General features: G+C 42.1%; 1 protein-coding gene across 1 annotated transcript; it reads right to left on the bottom strand.

Moving 5' to 3' along the window:
* Nucleotides 1-839: 839 nt before the first annotated feature.
* LOC139561185 (nuclear factor 7, brain-like) lies at nucleotides 840-9,362 on the bottom strand. The gene is made up of 9 exons (XM_071378131.1): nucleotides 9,061-9,362; nucleotides 8,649-8,696; nucleotides 6,538-6,689; nucleotides 6,240-6,338; nucleotides 5,451-5,579; nucleotides 4,592-4,732; nucleotides 4,194-4,322; nucleotides 2,420-2,525; nucleotides 840-2,152 (listed from the first exon to the last, which is right to left on the bottom strand). The coding sequence occupies exons 2-9, from the start codon at nucleotides 8,686-8,688 to the stop codon at nucleotides 1,620-1,622; spliced, it is 1,329 nt and encodes a 442-aa protein (XP_071234232.1). The 5' UTR covers nucleotides 8,689-8,696; nucleotides 9,061-9,362; the 3' UTR covers nucleotides 840-1,619.
* Nucleotides 9,363-14,130: the final 4,768 nt, after the last annotated feature.

The raw sequence follows: 14,130 nt of genomic DNA, 5'->3' as shown, positions 1-14,130 counted from the left end.
GAAAGCAGACTGAACCAGGTTTTCCTCTAGGATTTTGCCTGTGGTTAGCTCCATTCTGTTTCTTTTTCATCCTTTTTGTCCTTAACGATTACTGGCATACCCATATTATGATGCAGCCGCAACTATGATTGAAAATATGGAGAGTGCTACTCAGTTATGTACTGTATTGGATTTGCCCCAAACATAACACTTTGTATTCAGTGCAAAAGTTAATTGCTTTGCCACATTCTTTGCAGTATTGCTTTAGTGCCTTGTTGCAAAGAGAATGCATGTTTTGGAATATTTTTTATTCTGTACAGGATTCCTTCTTTTCACTCTGTCAATTAAGTTACTATTATGAAGAAACTACAATGTTGTTGATCCATCCTCAGTTTTCACCTATCACAGCAATTCAACTCTGTAACTGTTTTAAAGTAATCATTGGCCTCATGGTGAAATCCCTGAGCTGTTTCCTTCCTCTCTGGCAACTGCGATAGGAAGGACACCTGTATCTTTGTAGTGACTGGGTGTATTGATACACCATCCAAAGTTTAATAACTTCACCATGCTCAAAGGGATATTCAATGTCTGCTTGTTTTTTACCCATCTACCAATAGGTGCCCTTCTTTGCTAGGCATTGCAAAACCTCCCTGGTCTTTGTGGTTAAATCTGTTGGAAATTCACTGCTCGGCTGAGGGACCTGACAGATAATTGTATGTGTGGGGTAGAGAGATGAGGTAGTAATTCAAAAAACATTATTATTGCACACAGAGTCCATGCAACTTATTGTGTGAGTTGTTAAGCAAATTGTTACTCCTGAACTTATTTAGAACTGCCGTAACAAAGGGGTTGAATACATATTGACTCAAGCTTTTCATTTTTTATTAATTTGTAAACATTTCTAAAAACATAATTCCATTTTGACATTGTATTGTATTGTGTGTAGGCCAGTGACAAATCGACATTTAATCCATTTCAAATTCAGGCTATAACACAACAAAATGTGGAAAAAGTCAAGGGGTGTGAATAATTTCTGTAGGCACTGTATACATATTATGAAAGTGCATAAATATATGAAGACATAAGGTATAGATACTGTATATAGGTAAATAGATACACTGCAATATATAGATATATTGTAGTAAGATTTCCTCAGTATACATTTCCCATCTTCCATTTAGCTAGCTGTTTCAGTATTATAATGCAATTTATATACAGTATTTTGATTTTTTCTTTTACGTATTAAAACAGGGGGGCTTTTCAGACATGTACTGTTTAAATCTAGCTTGTCAAATTCATTTGTTTTATTTTAGGGTATGAAGTTTCCTATTTGTTTCTTCCCATACAGCTCCTAAGATCCATACAGAAGTGTCTAAGCCAACTGTTGTCGAAACAGGGCAAACCCAAGCTCAACCCAAGGCTTTGCAGGTCAAAGTGTCAACTGCTCAAACTCTTCTCCAATGGTTTTCTCTTATTCTTGGTACTTCATTGATCAATGAATATTATTGATTAACCAGAGTCCACTCCACACAGCTGGTTTTCCAAGTCCAAATAAGCCAGTGATTGAAAGGCAAAGGAAAACCAGGTCTGTAGTCAGCTTATGTTGGGGAGAATCTCTTAACCAAAGACCCATGATGTCTTCAAAGTGTAGAGACCTTGTGTGGCGAGATGATGGTGATGAGTGCGCGTCCGTCCAGCGGGGCAAACACCGGGTACAGCTTCTCCTTGAACTTGCCTGTGAATGTATAGATGTGGGTCTTGGTCTCTGCGTTGTAGAAGGAGATCTGTCCTTCCTCGTAGTCTAGATAGATCCCCATCCGGCGGGCCACCAGACCCAGGGGCAGGGGCGTCTCAGGCTTGGTACAGGCGTAGAACTGGTGCATGCTGCGCCACAGGGTCCAGTAGCCCGTCTGGGGGCTCATGGGGAAGCGGCCCTGGCGTTTGGCACTCGCCGTGGTCAGGCCAACCCGCCAGTAGCCGTTGTTGGCTATGTCGACTTCCCAGTAGTGCCGTCCGGAGGCGTATCCCTCCCAGCCCAGCACGCCAGGCCAGGCGTCGAAGCGCTGGGGACTGAAGGGCAGATTGGACTCAGATATGCCCTCCTGGACCTTGCGGTGGTCATCTGAGAGCTGGAGCCACAGGTGGTTGGTCATGGGGTCAAAGGTCACATCGGCTACAGGGAGGAGAGAGTTGACAACTTTTTGAAATGTGCTACACATGTTTTACTTTCACCATTTTAAATAACATTCTGTCATCCATTTTCCACTCTTCGTCTTTTCTATCCTAGCAGTACCAATATTTTGTTGTAGTTTAAGGTTTGGGCAAAATGTATGAAAATGCTTTAAATGTATACTTTTATTCATTCTTCTTTTCTGTGATTCTTTTTTTAATGTATTAATAGTTCATATTAAAGCATGTGTCAAAGTAGACGGATAGTTACCTGATGCACTGATCATCCAGTTCCACACCGAGTTAGGGATGTATCTTGGAGTGCCTGCCTTCCAGGTGCACTGCTTTGCTGACAGCCACAGCGGAGAAATGCCACCCTGAAAATAGGAACACAGACAAAGTGTATGAATGTAGGTGAAGAATTGTCTTTAATAGTTTCATTTCCACCATATTACTGTGAGCTGAAATGGTATACAGTGTATTTGGAAAGTATTCAGACCCCTTCCCTTTTCCCACATTTTGTTACGTTACAGCCTTATTCTTAAATTGATTAAATACATTTTTCCCCACGTTAATCTACACACAATAACCCATAATGACAAAGCGAAAACTCTTTTTTTTGCTAATTAAAAAATTATTCAGACCTTTTTGCTATGAGACTTAAAATTGAGCTCCAGTGCATCCTGTTTCCATTGATCATCCTTCAGATGTTTCTACAACTTTACCTGTGGTAAATTTAATTGATTGGACATGATTTGGAAAGGCACACGCGTGTCTATATAAGACCCACAGTTGACAGTGCAAATGTCAGAGCAAAAACCAAGCCATGAGGTCAAAGGAATTGTCCGTAGAGCTCTGAGACAGGATTGTGTCGAGGCACAGATCTGGGGAAGGGTACCAAAACATTTCTGCAGCATTGAAGGTCCCCAAGAACACAGTGGCCTCCATCATTCTTAAATGGAAGAAATTTGAAACCACACAGACTGGCCAAACTGAGCAATTAGGGAAGAAGGGCCTTGGTCAGGGATGTGACCAAGAACCCGGTGGTCACTCTGACAGAGCTCCAGAGTTCCTCTGTAGAGATGGGAGAACCTTCCAGAAGGACAACCATCTCTGCAGCACTCCACCAATCAGGCCTTTTATGGTACAGTGGCCAGACGGAAGCCATTCTTCAGTAAAATGCACATGACAGCCCGATTGGAGTTTGCCAAAAGGTACCACAAGGACTCAGACCATGAGAAACAAGATTCTTTGGTCTGATGAAACCAAGATTGCACTCTTTGGCCTGAATACCAAGTGTCACTTCTGGAGGAAACCGGGCACCATCTCTATGGTGAAGCATGGTGGTGGCAGCATCATGTTGTGGGGATGTTTTTCAGCTTGCAGGGACTTGAAGACTAATCAGGATCGAGGCAAAGATGAACGGAGCAAAGTACAGAGAGATCCTTGATGAAAACCTGCTCCAGAGCGCTCAGGACCTCAGACTGGAGCGAAGGTTCACCTTCCAACAGGACAACAACCATAAGCACACAGCTAAGACAATGCAGGAGTGGCTTCGTGACAAGTTTCTGAATGTCCTTGAGTGGCCCAGCCAGAGCCTGGACTTGAACCCGATCTAACATCTCTGGAGAGACCTGAAAATAGCTGTGTATCGAGCTGACAAAGCTTGAGAGGATCTGCAGAGAAGAATGGGAGAAACTCCCCAAATCAGGTGTGCCTCGAGTCTGAAGGCACTGTATGCATTTTTGATTATGTAGACTATATAACTGTATAGCTGATTCTCAATCTACGTTTAAGAGGAAATATTGCTAATTTACAATGGATTCAGGCAAAAGTACGACTTAAGAAAATAAGAAGTTGTACATAACATTCTGAGTTATGTTTTATGAGAAAAGCTTTAATAAACTACTTCTCTAACTTAGTGTTGACCACTTTTACAGCTTTTTCCTTCATTTTTTGGGAGGTGTGTATGTTTTTGTGTTTGCTTGTGTGTTTTTGTGTGTGTGTGTGTGTGTGTGGGCGTGTGTGTGTGTGTGTCGTCTCACCTTGCAGTCCTCCTTGAGCAGTGACCAAGTAATGAACTCCAGTAAGGGCAGGAGGTTGATCAGTCTCTTCTTCCTCAGACCCAGCAGACGCAGAACATTGCCTAGCTCATTGCTCTGCACCCCACAACTCTGTGTAGACAGACACATAGCCAGACAGACATTAATACCAAGTCATCTCTATCAGTCCTATCACACTTTTTAGCCCTTATGCTAAATGGTATCTATTTGGTAGCAAATCTGCAGATAGCAGTTAACCAATGCTGTTTGAATGCTAGGTTATACAAATTGCTATCAGTTTGGAACACCGTTTTTCCCCCATTTCCATCCTCGGTAGTGTCCCTTTGTTTCTCATATACATTTGTATCCTTGACCTTGACCCGTCACCGCTGACCTCTCACCTCTGAGGCGCTCTGCAGCTCCTTGGCCCACTCCATGATCCTCTGCTGCACTTCCTCATCGGGGTCCTTCTCGCCATCCTTGTTTTCTTCCTCCTCCTCCTCCTCACATCTCTCCTGCACCCAGGGCCTAGCCTTCGCCAGCTGAGGAGGCACAGAGGAATACAGTTGAAGGTTTTCAGTCAAATTCAACGTAATTTATTTATGAATAAATTTACTTAAAATAGCTAGTTATGGTGTTCTGTGTGAATTGAAGCATGCTCCCTCTCATTCTCTCTCTCTCCCTCTCTCCATCCCCTTCCGGAGGATCTGAGCGCTAGGACCATGCCTCAGGACTACCTGGCCTGATGACTCCTGGCTGCCTCCAGTCCACCTGGTTGTGCTGCTACTCCAATTTCAACTGTTCTGCCTGTGACTATGGAACCCTGACCTGTTCACTGGACATGCTACCTTGTCCCGGGCCTTCTGTTTATGACTCTCTCTCTCTGCTGTCTCGACCTCTGAATGACCCTGCTTGTCAGCTATGAACGTTTGAACATCTTGAAGAACAATCTGACCTTAATGGCCATGTACCATCTCCACCCAGCACAGCCAGAAGAGAACTGACCAGCCCTCAGAGCCTGGTTCCTCTCTAGGTTTCTTCCTAGGTTCCTGCCTTTCTAGGGAGTTTGTCATAGCCACCGTGCTTCTACATCTGCATTGTTTGGGGTTTTAGGCTGGGTTTCCTTATAGCACTTTGTGACATCCGCTGATGTAAAAAGGGCTTTATAAATAAATTTGATGAATTGATAGTTATGATACTTCAAGCGAACATTTGATCGAGTACACACACAAAAAAAGTCTGTATTCGTTTTTTTCTCGCCTTGTCGACGCTGTTGAGCTCATTGGCCCACAGCACAATGAGTTTCCTGCTCTCTTCCAGACTGTGTTCTGTTTTCAGTTCCACAGGGGTCTCTCCTTTACTGGTGCCCTTCCCCGCATCACTGCCACTCTGCAACAAGACAACACAGCAACCAGGTCAATACCATACTGTACATTCTCAATAGTGTGTATAGCTATCTCATCTCAATCATCTTAAAGGCAAAGCAATGGTGTAGAAATTCTGTGGTCTCCATTGACAAAGTACAGCTTGGGATTGTGTGTGTAATATAGGTTTGATTCACACACAAAAAATCCTGCAAAAAGGCGAAAACAACTAGGCATCAAATAAATTACTAGATCAAATAAATTCAAAATGGGATCAAATGAATTCAAAATGGGATGGTTGAGTGTTTTTTGTGTACGTAACCCTGTTACTGCCTGGGAGGCCAGAAGCCAGGTCAGCACTCCCTACCATATCTCCAACCCCACCTGGCCCGCCTTGCATTTCAACACATTTTCATATCATATGCTATTTGGGAGGCCTGCGCTGACTGACACCAGCCCCTCTAAGCCGGTCCTACTATTTTTCCTTCGCCGCACATTTTGCATTAATACAAATAAGGGACAAAATAACACTCACTAATACTATCATACTAACATTGGAAATACATTTGTACCTCTAAACTTTCTCAGTTACAGCTTTTGTTCCCTCCTCCCTTGTTCTTTCTATAGATATATATCTTCCCCCCCCCTTCCCTCTCTCTCTCTCCCTTTCAGGGTCCTACTGTACCTTGCAGACTTGGGCCACCTGCTCCTTCCAGTGGTTGATGAAGCGGACACATTCCTGTAGACTGCGCAGGTTCTTCATGCCATGCTGATGAGGGTGTTGCTACAAGAGACACACACACACACACACACACACACATACAGTATGAACAGGTAGGCAGGTAAAGGTAGAAAAACAGTACAAAGGAACATATACAGGTAGAAGAGTAGACAATTTAACAGGAAGTGTTTGGGATGGACTGGATGCTGATGTGATGCTGTGAGTGGATGAAGGTGTGTGTGCGTGCATGTGTGTAGCCTACCGATGAGCGATGTGTGGAGGGGGCACTGCTCTTGCGGGGGCTGGTAGGGGCTGAGCTGTGGGCCTGGAGGTCCTCTTCAGGAAGATTCCAGCGCACCGCCCCAATGGATTGACTCTGGGTAGAGCTCTCCAACTTCAGCTGGGAGTTAAGCTCTGGAGATGAAATAGTGATACAATTAGATTACAGTGGAAGAGGGGTGGGGGGCACACATACATTTTAGAGTCAGATTTAACTAAGCGTATACATTTAACTTTACGTCAGATTTAATTAAATCAAATGAGTTATTGCTTAAAGGCCCAGTGCAGTCAAAAATGTGATTTCCTGTGTTTTATATATATTTCCACACTATGAAGTTGGAATAATACTGTGAAATTGGGAAGATTGTGATAATGTCCTTTTAGTGTAAGAGCTGTTTGAAAAGACCGCCTGAAATTTAAGCCTGTTGTAGTGGGATAAGCTGCGGGCTGATTTTTTCTTGAGTGAAAGATCAGGGGGCTGGAACATAATTGCAAATAATTTGTAGATTGTAAACTGACCACAAGAAGCCCAAACAGATAGAATATTTGACTAAAACATAATAATTTCAAACCTTGCTTTCATTTGTATATGATCACATATTTACAGTGCCTTCGGGAAAGTATTCAGACCCCTTGACTTTTTCCATATTTTGTTACGTTACAACCTTAATCTAAAATTGAATACATTTGAAAAGTCAACAACAAAAATGTTTTTACCCTTTGCTATAAGACCCGAAATTGAGCTTAGGTGCATCCTGTTTCCATTGATCATCCTTGAGATGTATCTACAACTTGATAGGAGTCCACTTATGGTAAATTCAATTGATTGGACATGATTTGGAAAGGCACACACCTGTCTATATAAGGTCCCACCGTTGGCAGTGCATGTCAGATCAAAAACTAAGCCATGAGGTCGAAGGACTCAGGATTGTGTCGAGGTACAGATCTGGGGAAGGGTACCAAAATATTTCTGCAGCATTGACAGTCCCCAAGAACACAGGCGCCTCCATCATTCTTAAATGAAATAAGTTTGTAACCACCAAGACTCTTCCTAAAGCTGGCTGCCCGGACAAACTGAGCAATCGGGGGAGAAGGGCCTTGGTCAGGGAGTTGACCAAGTACCCGCTGGTCCTCTGTGGAGATAACCTTCCAGAAGGACAGCCATCTCTGAAGCACTCCACCAATCAGGCCTTTATGGGTTGCCAGACGGAAGCCACTCCTCAGTAAAAGGCACATGACAGCGCGCTTGGAGTTTGCCAAAAGGCACCTAAAGACTCTCAGACCATGACAAACAAGATTCTCTGATCTGATGAAACCAAGATTAAACTATTTGGCCTGAATGCTAAGCGTCACATCTTTACGAAACCTGGCACCATCCCTACACTGAAGCATGGTGGTGGGAGCATCATGCTGTGGCGATGTTTTTCAGCGGCAAGGACTGGGCGACTAGTCAGGATCGAGGCAAAGATGAACAAAGCAAAGTACAGAGAGATCCTTGATGAAAACTTCCAGAGCACTCACAACCTCAGACTGGGGCAAACGTTCACCTTCCAACAAGACAACGACCCTAAGCACACAGCCAAGACAATGCAGGAGTGGCCCAGCCAGAGCCTGGACTTAAACCTGATCGAACATGTCTGGAGAGACCTGAAAATAGCTGTGCAGCAAATCTCCAACCTGATGGAGCTTGAGAGGATCGGCAGAGAAGAATGGGAGAAACTCCCCAAATACAGGTGTGCCAAGCTTGTAGCGTCATACCCAAGAAGACTCAAGGCTGTAATCTCTGCAAAAGGTGCTTCAACAAAGTACTGAGTAAAGGGTCTGAATACTTGTGTAAACATGATATATAATTAGCAAAAAGTCTAAAAACCTGTTTTTGCTTTGTCATTATGGGGTATTGTGTGCAGATTGATGAGGGGGAAAAAAATATTGAATCCATTTTAGAATAAGGCTGTAATCTAACAAAATGTGGAAAAAGTCAAGGGGTCTGAATACTTTCTGAAGGCTTTGTATATATGTATAAGACAATATTGTATAACATATCTAATATTATAATATATACATATAATACTGTTAATAGGGAACAATACTTACTAGACACCTTCAGAATGCTCTTCATCTTGAAAGTTTCCATCCTTAGTCCTGTATGGACAAGGTAGACTCCTTACAAAATATTCCATTTGACAATAGAGGCAATGAGGCCACTGAGGATATTACTATGTATTCACATGTTGAATTTTACAAAATGGCACCACCTAATTAAAAACTGAAAGTCCACTAGCAAGCTTTGAATATACAATACAATGGTATGAAATATCTACACAGAATCGAAACGTACATCTAAGACCAATGCCAGATGCTGTTGTTGAAGCTATGAAAATGACTTCAATAGAGAAATATAATCTACATCATAATGAAAACTACAGCAATAGCTATGTCATTACATTAGACGAAATGATAAAGAATTAAACATTTGAGATAAAAATCCCCAAATTCAAAATTCTACCCTATGCGTGTAGGTCGGGCTGGTGCGCGGTCTTGGTGGTCGTGGTGGTGGTAAGACTGGACAGCAAACCCTGCTCATCTACTGTTTTTGTTACATGCTGAGGTGGTTTGATCTTTGGACCTTTTATGATGCTTGGCAAAGCGAGAAGGAGGGTGGGATCTTTCTCCAAGTATAATCAGCCTACCTTCCCAGAAATCCATATTGGCTTTACCATGAGGAGAGCGCGTGAGACTAGTCTAGCGATAAGGGTTCACACGTTGATTACATAAAGTGACAGAATTACCATCTTTGGCTCCGTTTACACAAGCATACCAATTCTGATTTTTTTCCCACTAATTGGTCTTTTGACCAATCAGATCAGCTCTGAAAACAGGAGTGAAAGTAGATTTCTTACCTTACGGGACACCCAAGCTCGAGCATACTTTTTTTTTTTTTATAGCCAAGATGTCCAGTGGAGGCTGCTGAGGGGAGGACGCCTCATAATAATGGCTGGAACGGAGCAAAAGGAATGGCATCAAACACATGTAAATCATGTGTTTGATATATTTGATACCATTCCACTGATTCCGCTCCATACTTTACCACGAGCCCACCCTCCCCAATTAAGGTGCCACCAACCTCCTGTGGTTTAATCATAGAATTACATAGGCCTACACAATCCCTATTCAGTTCATATACGATCTCTGTGTGCCTAGTAGCCTAGGCCTAGTAAAGATTTGTCATATCACTTTAATCATGCATTACCTTTTAATGTGGCATAAACACAGCCTGTCATGATGTTAACATCCGATTGTCAAACATTCACTTCAAAAAGCTGCTCCTGTAGGCTACCCGCGCACATTCATCCTCTCACAAAATAATTCCAGCATCCAAACCACAACAGTGCACTGTGCACTTGCAGTTTGATGAATGGAAAGAGACATCTGTTACAAAACACATACGTGTATTGTAATGACATTCTGTAATTGCCATTAGGCCTACACTTGTAGACTAAATTGATACGTCCACTGTTGTCTCGGTCTCGGCAACTAATCTCCGCCTTGGCAAAATGTAAGTGTTCTCGTCGAAGAACTACGCAATTTGGAGCATATACCACCACCTGGTTTCAAGTCAATTTGCTCATTTTTCATGTGGCTGACATGCGGTAATGTTAAATAATGCTGTAATAGCCTATAGTTCTTTTGGCATGTTGTGTTAATTGTGATAGGCTCACGTTTTAAGGTACTGGGCGTACCCCCGCCGGGACTTGTTTGTATCAGACCATACCTGCTTTCTTTCACCTGTCTGAAAAAATATGTGATGTACAAAGATCTGATGTGATTGGTCAAAAGACCAATTAGTGGAAAAACATTAGAACAGGGCCGCATGCAGGGCCGGTCCTGGCCGTTCTGCCGCCGGTGTACGTGGAAATCAAGTCCAGACAGATTTACAGAATCATTTGATCGTTTGTTTTAGTACTGTTCATGTGTAGCTTGTTTTTGGTCACAGGTTCAGGAATTGCTGAAGATGTGCAACATTTACCTGGAGCTAACTCTGCAAATAGCACTGCTGGGTGATTTGAAAAGTCATAGACAATCGATCAATAATATAATAATACTTTTAGAAAAACATTTGTATCTTTAATTGACAATCTGTAGAAACGATAAGAATAGAAAGGTTCAAACTTTTGTGAAACAGCACCATTGAAAAATACATGGCAAGTAGAACTGGATGGTGTTCAGAGAAAGATGGGAGGGGTTGAGTGGAGCTGAAGGGTGGCACGTAAAACAACAAGATAACTAATGTAAAATATACTGTGTCCGTAAAATGTACATAGGTTCAGAACTTTTGTGAAACAGCGCAGTTAACAATATATGGCAAATAGAAATCAAAACTGGATGGTGTTCAGAGATAGATGGGTGGGGTTGAGGGGAGCTGAAGGATGGGACTAAAAACAAACAAATAATAACTATTGTAGAATACACTGTGTCCATGAAATGTATAAAGTATGTATAAGCTGGAAGTAGAAGCCTAAGTGTTGCTGTCCATTAGTTTACACCAATTAGGGGAGGCGTGATAGGGTTGGTGGAAAATAATAAAGGAAAATATACAAAAATATATTCAAAAAATATATACGGGGGGGATTGGAAATTATGCAGACAATTACATTGATGGAAGCCACAATCTATCTGCAATATTAAAGCTGATCTACCCCCTAAAATACATCCAAAAGGCGTAGGCGTCGGTCCGTGCTTACTGAGGAATAGCCTACACTGTCGCCTGAAATGTAATTTTAGGAATGTCCATCTAAAACACCAAAACGTTTCCATACACGTTAGCCAACTACATTTCAACCCCGTTTTTTCACAATTCCTGACATTTAATCATAGTAAAATTTCCCTGGCTTAGGTCAGTTAGGATCACCACTTTACTTTAAGAATGTGAAATGTCAGAATAATTGTAGAGAGAACGCTTTATTTCAGCTTTTCTTTCTTTCATTACATTCCCAGTGGGTCAGAAGTTTACATACACTCAATTAGTATTTGGTAGCATTGCCTTTAAATTGTTTACCTTGGGCCAAACGTTTCGGGTAGCCTTCCACAAGCTTCCCACAATAAGTTGGGTGAATTTTGGCCCATTCCTCCTGACAGAGCTGGTGTAACTGAGTTGTTGTTGTCCTTAAGCCATTTTGCCACAACTTTGGAAGTATGCTTGGGGTCATTGTCCATTTGGAAGACCCATTTGCGACCAAGCTTTAACTTCCTGACTGATGTCTTGAGATGTTGCTTCAATATACCCACATAATTTTCCTCCCTCATGATGCCATCTATTTTGTGAAGTGCACCAGTCCCTCCTGCAGCAAAGCACCCCCACAACATGATGCCACCCACGCGCTTCACGGTTGAGATGGTGTTCTTCGGCTTGTAAGCCTCCCCCTTTTACCTCCAAACATAACGATGGTCATTATGGCCAAACAGTTCCATTTTTGTTTCATCAGACCAGAGGACATTTCTCCAAAAAGTACATCTTTGTCCCCATGTGCAGTTGCAAACCGTAGTCTGGCTTTGTTATGGTGGTTTTGGAGCATTGGATTCTTCCTTGCTGAGCGGCCTTTCAGGTTATGTTGATTTAGGACTCGTTTTGCTGTGGATATAGATACTTTTGTACCTGTTTCCACCACGCATCTTCACAAGGTCCTTTGTTGTTGTTCTGGGATTGATTTGCACTTTTCGCAACAAAGTACGTTCATCTCAACGAAACAGAACGTGTCTCCTTCCTGAGTGGCATGACGGCTCCGTGGTCCCATGGTGTTTATACTTGCGTACTATTGTTTGTACAGATGAACGTGTTACCTTCAGGCGTTTGGACACTTCTCCCAAGGATGAACCAGACTTGTGGATGTCTACAATTTTTTTTCTGAGGTCTTGGTCTTCTAAGATGTTTAAAGGCACAGTCAAATTAGTGTATGTAAACTTCTAACCCAATGGAATTGTGATACAGTGAATTATAAGTGAAATAATCTGTCTGTAAACAATTGTGGGAAAAATTACTTGTGTCATGCACAAAGTAGATGTCCTAACCGACTTGCCAAGTTTGTTCACAAGACATTTGTGGAGTGGTAGAAAAACAAGTTTTAATGACTCCAACCTAAGTGTATGTAAACTTCCGACTTCAACCGTATACTGTAGCTAAGAAAGTAATACTAAGGGTATGTTGTGTAGTAAGCTGTTAGTTGCCCATGTGCCTCACCCTAATAATTTGGTCCCTTTCCCCTCATAAATGTGTCTACTGTTCAGACTTGGTGGTGCACATGTAGCCTATAGCTTGTTTTAGAGAAATGTAATAATCAAATATTGTAAGAGCTTTCATTGTCTGCATATAAGCATCCTTTGTTTATCCCACGGTTCTGACTTGCTGTACAGGGAAAATACTGTAAGAACCACTCATCTTTTGAATTCTGTCTCTGTACATTTCAAAAGTGCTGAACAAATAGTTATATTTTCTATATCTGTCCTAGCTCGCTCATTAACGTCTTAATCGAAATTACGGATTGCCCCTTATCCGCTTGTCGTCCCCTTATGCCATATCTCAATTGTCAGTAGAAACCACATTTGTTTAAGCAAGTCAGCCATATCAGCTTTGTTTTTTAAAAAGGCGGTAAATGAGGCTGAATGAACTGTTTTGCTGCCAGACAAGGCTCCGCTGATAGCCAGGTGTAGCAGTGGTGAGGATTCACTCCATGGTGGTGAAAAGAAAGCTCTGCTGTTGGGACAGCTTTATGTAGGCCCTAACATTTTGGGTATCTCTCTCCTTCTGAATAAACAACCATAAATCTGCCTGGTTGGCAAACCCAATCTGAACTTTGTTGCTGCTAAGTATTGCCCTGCTGTTGCTAAGACAAAAGGCAATAGCAATCATAAATTTGATAGATATGAATGCAAAGGTGAGAGGTTCTTTGCGTCATGCATCATCTTGACCAGTCATGATCACACCTGAATTACTTACCGATAGTTGGAACTGGGAATTACTATCTAATAGTTGGTTTTCCAGGTGAAATGTCGCAATGAATGGCCCAGAAAGGGGTTAAGGCCTTCCCACACTGTACGTCGGATTCAGTCTTTTACGATACAAACAGTACGTCGGATTCAGTCTTTTACGATAATTACATGTCACACTGTGCGATGTTCCCAAAATAAACTCTTGTGATCAACATGGACAGATTGTGCAAATTATTTCAGTTTGGTCGTCACATTCTGCGGTTGGCTTGGGAGCCTACGTCAGCCGACTTAGGCGGCTACATCAAACGCAGCGGTGCATTTGTTCAGCACATGTGCCAGCACCAGCAGCTCAAGCCTCCTCTATGCTTATGCACAAGTTAATTGAATTTGGAAAAACTAAAAGTATGCATTTTACGAACCTTATATGTCAGAATCAAATATTCTTACCAAAAATAACATGGTTGCTGTGGTAGAACATTTATTTGGATTAGCGATTTTGTGAATTTATCAAAGTCCCATCAGGTAACCTGATTTCAGATGTGTCATGTAAACAAGATTATTAGGAAATCGTTTTCTTGCAAAGCATGTCAAT

This window comes from Salvelinus alpinus, chromosome 31 (genome assembly GCF_045679555.1).
Source record: "Salvelinus alpinus chromosome 31, SLU_Salpinus.1, whole genome shotgun sequence".
Lineage (NCBI taxonomy): Eukaryota > Metazoa > Chordata > Actinopteri > Salmoniformes > Salmonidae > Salvelinus > Salvelinus alpinus.
The sequence above is the reverse complement of the archived record's forward strand: the minus strand, read 5'-3'. Positions and strand labels throughout refer to the sequence as shown.

Excerpts from the sequence above, each read along its gene's own strand:
- LOC139561185 (XM_071378131.1), bottom strand. The coding sequence starts at position 8,688 with ATGGAAACTTTCAAGATGAAGAGCATTCTGAAGGTGTCTA. Across the intron at positions 5,580-6,239 it reads AGGTGGCCCAAGTCTGCAAG|AGTGGCAGTGATGCGGGGAA; the intron begins GTACAGTAGGAC and ends GTCTTGTTGCAG. Across the intron at positions 4,323-4,591 it reads AGCTGCAGAGCGCCTCAGAG|AGTTGTGGGGTGCAGAGCAA; the intron begins GTGAGAGGTCAG and ends CTGTCTACACAG.